Below are 6,919 nucleotides of genomic sequence, written 5' to 3'. Positions count from 1 at the left end.
CCACGAGGAATCACGTGAAAGTGAATAAATGATGTGATGAAAGTATCACAGGGGTTAAAATTAAACTTCGGGAACAGTGTTGATTTCAAAACAACAACAACATTTTTATATCAGCTCATACTTTTTTCCATCTTGCGCTTTCTTTCTCTGCAGAGTGCCTGAGCTCCAAGTATGGTGTTTTCTTTCAAGTATTTTCATATCCTTTAATTATTGCGGCAAAGAGAAAGTTGCTAGTAACGATGTCACCTGATTGGGATTGAAAGAACTTTGGTAAGGAAAAAAAAAAGATTTCCCCACCCCCATAGAAGAGGAGACCGCCCACCAGAGACAGTCAACCCGAGACCCCTTATAGATTTAAAGAGAGGCTGCATTCTCAGACTGACACTTATTCAACACTGCCACCTTAAGCAGATTACTTTTGCGCTGCCTGTGTCAAATACGTGGTTCACTTTGCCTCTCCATCATGTTTGGGATGCTGAAACACCACCTTCACCCGGGCATTTTTCTCTTGTTCTTATGGCTTTGTCACCTCATGGAACATCAAAAAGTTCAAGGTAAGCTCTCCTTATCAATTTCCTTTTATTCTCTTTCGCTTTTTTTCTTTTTTCTTTTTAAAAACGTGCACTGCTGTCAGTCACAGAACTCGCGGGGGTGTCTTCCACTTGCTGCCACCGAAAAACTTTTCAAAGTTTCTTGATAAAAGTCTCTCTACATCAGGCAGTGATTGCGTAAAGCGTATAGAAAACAGGTGCCCTGTGGTACACTTCAAAGTGAGATTATATGGCAAGTTTTGCAGTCGTCACCATGCGCGCGAACTACAGCCGCCACGCCGTGTTGGTGACAGTCTTTCACAATACCTGAACATATTTTTGCAACTGTGTGAGCGTTTAGCATTCCGCGATGTTGTTGTCAATCCTCCAACAAACTTCAGAATATCCACTGTGAGCGTGTTATTTATACATTTCCCGCAAGTAGCCTTTCTGCATTGTATGCAAACACAGTTGCAGTTTTATACCTATGCAGGCTTTTGCACCCATCATTCATGGTTTCGGGGACATATTTCAATTCAGCATAAGAAACACACTATCTCATGAAGATTTTAAAAAATGTGTTTGTGTCTTTGTCGGTTTAAACATGCTGTTACTGTCTGTGGGAAGTAATATTTTAGGCATGTAACTGGAAAAACTGTTATGTATCACATTTTAATATCTCTGAAATAAACTTTACATTGCTTTTATTTAATAAGTAAGTCATTGTCTGGTTGCTGTCTGGGATAACGTAGTGAGTGAGGCGTTGGAGACGGTGCTGTGTGTAGCCTTGTTACCTAAAAACCGTGGTTTTCTAAAGGAGAAAGATTGGCTGCTATTTAACGCTGTCTAGACGCTCCCGTTTCTGTCCAGTGATAGCAAGCAGACACTGGGAATAAAAGACAACCCCCCTCCGAAGATTCTTCTTACTTTTTTGGTTATGGCTGCATTGTAAGGGCTGTCAGTCACAGTTGGGATAGGCAAGTGTTAACAGTCTCGCAAAAAAAAAAAAAAATCAGACAAAATACTGTCGGGAGGGCGAAAAGGGAGGGAGGGAGCGTCTCGGATAATACGGCTGCGTGTGTATATTGAGTCTGGGTCAGCGGGTTTTTAGACGTCCAACATGCGGCATTCGAGCTTTTTTGTTTTTTTTGTCTACAGCTGGGAACTGTTGGTTGCAGCAGGGGAAAAACGGGAGGTGCCAGGTGCTCTACATGCCCGGGATGAGCAGGGAGGAGTGCTGTCGGAGTGGAAGACTGGGGACGTCCTGGACCGAGGAGGACGTCCCCAACAGCACGCTCTTTAGGTGGATGATCTTCAATGGCGGAGCTCCCAATTGCATACCTTGCAAAGGTGGAGGTGCACTCATTTTCCTTCGTTTTCTCACATTACATGTAATCACTCATTTTGGTTAATGAATTAAACTGGTGCTCTGGTTTGCGTAATTGTCCCATTACTTTACGCGCCAGAATACACACCAGGGGGAAAAGAAATCCTCATTAGCATCACATAACACAGAGCTTTTGTTTTAGAAACCTGCGACAATGTTGACTGTGGGCCCGGAAAGAGGTGCAAGTTGAACCGAAGAAGCAAGCCGCGCTGCGTGTGCGCACCAGACTGCTCCAACATCACCTGGAAAGGACCTGTCTGCGGCTCTGATGGAAAGACCTACAAAGACGAATGCGCACTGCTAAAAGCTAAATGCAAAGGTCATCCCGATCTGGACGTACAGTACCAGGGCAAATGCAAGAGTAAGTAAATGGAACTGTCACCACATTTCTGAAAGCTGAGCGAGCCAGAAAGAATCCGTCGCTTTCTTGTATTTCTTGCATTTCGTGTCATTTTCACACAACTCTCCCAATGTCTTTGTTTCGCCAGAAACGTGCCGTGACGTCTTGTGCCCCGGCAGCTCCACATGCGTCGTAGACCAGACCAACAACGCGTATTGTGTGACGTGTAATCGGATTTGCCCCGAGGCGACGTCGCCCGAGCAATACCTGTGTGGAAACGATGGGATCATCTATGCCAGCGCGTGTCACCTGAGAAGAGCTACCTGTCTCCTCGGCAGGTCTATTGGAGTGGCATATGAGGGGAAATGCATCAGTAAGTCTGCAGCTACACGCATGAAAGCGTGAGACTTTACTCCCCGAGAGAGAGAGAGAGAGAGAGAGAGAGAGAGGTGCAGCAGTCACCGACACTGAAAACTGTTTGAGTGCATTTTCTTTCTGGCCAGCTCTGCAGTAATTCACTGCTCATTTTTGCCAACATTCCAGTGAGGAGGGGGTCTTAGAGAGAATGTGTGTTTGGTAGTTGCTTGTGTTTGCTCAAGAAATGATAGACATCTTATTATTTCCTGATGTTGGCAGCACTTTCCCATTTGGGAAAGAGGGAATGAGAGGGGGAGGGGGATGGAGGAAAACAGGGGAGTGCTGGGGGCCATGAAGACATGCTTCAAGTTTTGAGTCAGATTGATTCTTACACAGATAGTAGTCAATTTCAGTCTTGTAGTCTTTAAAAGGCTAATTAAAAACAAAGCTTTCTGTTCCACACCACGAGGCCTTATCCTGTAAAGTAGGATTTCGTTTTTATTCTCTCTAATTCTCTAAAAAACTAGGTAGTCATTTGATCCTGCTTGAAAAACATTCATGATAATCCATCTAATCAAAGATTTCCTCTCTCCTTATTTCCTTCTTTCTTCTCCCAGAGGCCAAGTCATGTGAGGATATCCAGTGCAGCACGGGGAAGAAGTGTCTGTGGGATGCTCGGATGGGCCGAGGCCGTTGCTCATTGTGCGATGAGTCCTGTCCGGAGAGTAGGACAGATGAGGCGGTGTGTGCCAGCGACAACACCACATATCCCAGTGAATGTGCCATGAAGCAAGCTGCTTGCTCAATGGGGGTGCTGCTTGAAGTCAAACACTTAGGATCTTGCAACTGTAAGTAAATTACAAAAGCAAAATATAAAAAGAAAAGAAAGAAACAAAATCCTCCCCTCCTTCTCTGAGCAAAAGACAATATTCTATGTTTCTTTCCCAACAAAAACCTCCTGTGAAATTGCCCCCCACCTTCCACCTACCCTGATTTTCCCTGAGCTCCCACCCTGGCCACATCACCAACCACCGCTTAAGCAAGCAGAAAAGACTTGGGGAATGGAAGAACTTGCATGACATTGTCCTCGTTGCTGGCTTTTGTTCTCATGTTGTTTTTTTGTTTAATTTTCGTTTTGTTTTCACGTTTTCCCAATTCTGCAAATCCTGCTAACAGAAAGATGCGCGAAAAACTTATATCAGCAAACTGTTTGCAGTGGATCTATACTTTCTGAGAAAATAGGTGTGTCTATGGTCATGCTAGTGACCTGCGGGAGCAGGTTGCCTTAAATCCCATGCAGTATTTTTTCAGTCATTAATGGTTTAATGTCCAAATCTTTACAGCTTGTAAATTCCATGGTCACATTGTTAATTCCCTGGAAATGGTCTATTTTCTTTATTTTTTATTTTATTTTTGGCTATAATCAATTTATTCAAAATGCACTGACTCTTGTGACATAAACCACCCTGCCAACACGTCAGTTAAAAAAAGAATGTGTTTAAACAGACGTATGACGTGCATAAGGTGATTGTAACATTGGTACCATTGATAACAATGATGGATTTGTACACTAAGATTCATGTGAACTGCCTGTCATAGACCAGTGTGAGCTATTTATTAACCCACAAATCTCCAGACAAAATACTAAATTTAACAACAGCTTTGAGGTAGTTTCAAATTGACATTCCAAATTTCTATTTAGAAGGTTGTTTGTTTGTTTTTCCTAACTGGCTTAATATAATGTGATTAAGGTTTGCAATGAAGTCCAAGGGACCAACTTTATGATCACCTCATGGGCTAAAAGTCATAATTTACAGTGTGCAGATTGAGCATAAGCTTGTTGATCCACGCTCCCTTACTTCCCATCCCATCATCAGAAAAACGTTCATTAGCTAACCCATTCATACCGCTTCCAGTGACTGTATCGTGTATCAAAACTCCTTTTGGATTAATGAGGGACTACCTGTGTTTTCATGTATCGTTGCCCTTGTGCTTGCTTGTGTGCTTTTTTATGTGTCCAATGTAAATCTCTTGTGTAAAAAGAAAAAGAATATACCTCAGAACTGTGCTAACGATCTCTGACCTGCTTGCTAAGGTCAGGCTGTGACACAGAGTCCTCCCTCCCTGTTCGTTTGAGCCAGAAGCGAAAATATTAGTAATCAGAGAAAAGAAACTATAGCGAGTCCAAGAACACAAAAGCACTTTTCTGTGTTATGTGTGTCTGCTTTCAGGAATCTGCTCAAAAGAGACCTGAGCCACTGGAACCATCATCCCCAGTGCCCCTAAACCTGCTTCCCATCCTCCCCTTAACCCACCTCGTGACCTTCCCCTAACCTCCAACTTGCCGATCCTTTCCATTGTCGCTCCTTTTTCTCATGTTGCAGCCCTGACTTGCTCGATTATGTAAATGGACATTGTATAATTAATTGGGGATGCCACAGCAACTACTGCTGCCAAGTCACACAGACTCTTCCTCACACAAACATAATCATATACACAAAAGAAAGAAACAGAAAGGAGGCTGTGTGCCAGTGGCTTAATTGTGAGATTTATTTTTTTGACAGTGATATTCTGCGCTGTTGTGGTCCATATTCATACAACAGCTACCATATATTCTCCCATATAGCCATTACAGAAGACCAGGAGGAGGATGAGGAAGATGAGGACTCAGACTACATGGCCTATGTCCATTTATCTTCTATACTGGATGGATAGGCTCACATCACTAGGGGAACAGTCCTAGGGCAAGGAATCATGTCCATACTGTACATTATGTGTATGCTTATTTATTTTTTAAAGAAAAAGGAAGTATACATATAGTTCAGTCTGCTAGATGTTTATTTATACTTTTTGTGTTTTATAAATTATACATTTACATTGTCAGGCTATCACCTACCATGATATATTGTGTTACCACTCATTTCCCTTTTTTGTTGTTTTCCCTTTTACTTTCTTTTTTTATCATGAAGAAATATATTTGTCCAAAGAAAAGCAGTGTTATTTATTTTTCATGGTACCGTGTAAGTATAAGTCCTCTTCAAGCTGTAAATTGCATTCCCTGAGCTGTAAAAAATCTGCTTGTTTCTGTCAAATCTCTATCACAGATGTTTATGTCACACATACATAAATGCATGTTTAGGCTGTGTGTTTATTTATTGGGAAATATATCAATCATTTTATGTACAGAAGTGTGTCTGGTTTGTTTACAACTATAATTACTGACCAAAGGGATTCTCTCAATGGTTTTGCAAAAGAGCACTGTAAATGGTGCAACACAGCAGTGATGGAATAGAAAAGAAAAAAAGAGCCATTTAGTTTTTTCTTTTCTTAGTTTTAAGTTTCCTTCAGTTTTAGCCCTTTAGGTTTGTTTCCACATGGAGACTGTAGACATAATTAAATATAACTTTTATTTTGTCTCACTACATTAGAGGTAAGTTTGGGCAATACTTGATTACTTTGGAAACAATGTGCCATTAACATTTGTGAGCTGTCTTCTTGCCAATGTACTCCGTACTGCTCTCACAGAGCTACACTAGGACTAACATACTGCAAAACTCTACACTATATCTGACTTCTTCACTTTGTTTCTTTTTATTTGTTTTTTTTTCTCCTCAGAATGCATTTTTTTGTTTTCAAACATCACAAGAGAAATACAAAATTCTGTTATGAATATATAGTTTTGTATTTTTTATGTAAATGTCATATGTACATACAAAGTTTGATGGTATTTGTACAGATATGAAGAGTGAATCAATAAAAGTTTTTTTTTTCCTTATAATTTTATCTGACTCTGGTGGATTATTTATTAGACATATGTCTAAATCTATCATAGCTTCAATGCAAGCGTTTACTTTAAAGAATAAAAGACTGGACATCAATCAGATCAAATTAAACCGTACCTTTTATAGGCTTAGTCTATTTTGATGGCCATCACTTCACATCATTGTCATGAGATATTTTATTCATTTGGACTGGCTAAAACTTGAGCTATAAACAATTTCTAAAGTTAAAAAGGATTTGCTAAAAATGTATATTCATACATATCAGTAAAACTACATATACCTTTACCCAGGGGATTTTATCTGCATTTCCTGTTACTGAATGTTCCAAAAACCACGTTGTGAATATACAAATGAATTTACGTGGTGTACTACACAATATTGATATTGTGCAATACACAATGTAAAGTATATACATGTATTAAACATATGTTTTAAGAAACAAATTGCTCCGTTTTTTAAGCTGTCATCAGACAAAGCATAAGAAAACGGGCAGAAAAAAGACAAACATATAAACTTCAGTGAG

At 40.4% G+C, this 6,919-nt stretch overlaps 1 protein-coding gene across 4 annotated transcripts; it reads left to right on the top strand.

The window, feature by feature from the left end:
- The first annotated feature begins 371 nt into the window (after positions 1-371).
- fsta (follistatin a) lies at positions 372-6,368 on the top strand. Of its 4 annotated transcripts, none has more exons than XM_005738184.1 (6): positions 372-554; positions 1,689-1,880; positions 2,060-2,278; positions 2,406-2,630; positions 3,232-3,462; positions 5,241-6,368. In XM_005738184.1, exons 1-6 carry the CDS (start codon positions 464-466, stop codon positions 5,327-5,329), a joined length of 1,047 nt encoding a protein of 348 aa, XP_005738241.1. In that variant the 5' UTR covers positions 372-463; the 3' UTR covers positions 5,330-6,368. The 4 variants fall into 4 exon arrangements, with proteins under 4 accessions (XP_005738241.1, XP_005738240.1, XP_005738243.1 ...); XM_005738183.1 differs by having other exon boundaries at positions 1,689-1,886; XM_005738186.1 differs by having other exon boundaries at positions 1,689-1,886; positions 4,846-5,309.
- The last annotated feature ends 551 nt before the right edge of the window (positions 6,369-6,919 follow it).

The sequence above is a fragment of the Pundamilia nyererei genome, unplaced genomic scaffold (assembly GCF_000239375.1).
Source record: "Pundamilia nyererei isolate P.nyererei 1_Seehausen unplaced genomic scaffold, PunNye1.0 scaffold00082, whole genome shotgun sequence".
Taxonomy (NCBI): domain Eukaryota; kingdom Metazoa; phylum Chordata; class Actinopteri; order Cichliformes; family Cichlidae; genus Pundamilia; species Pundamilia nyererei.
The sequence above is the reverse complement of the archived record's forward strand: the minus strand, read 5'-3'. Positions and strand labels throughout refer to the sequence as shown.

Excerpts from the sequence above, each read along its gene's own strand:
- fsta (XM_005738183.1), top strand. The coding sequence starts at position 464 with ATGTTTGGGATGCTGAAACACCACCTTCACCCGGGCATTTTTCTCTTG. Across the intron at positions 2,279-2,405 it reads GTACCAGGGCAAATGCAAGA|AAACGTGCCGTGACGTCTTG; the intron begins GTAAGTAAATGG and ends TTGTTTCGCCAG. Across the intron at positions 2,631-3,231 it reads ATATGAGGGGAAATGCATCA|AGGCCAAGTCATGTGAGGAT; the intron begins GTAAGTCTGCAG and ends TTCTTCTCCCAG.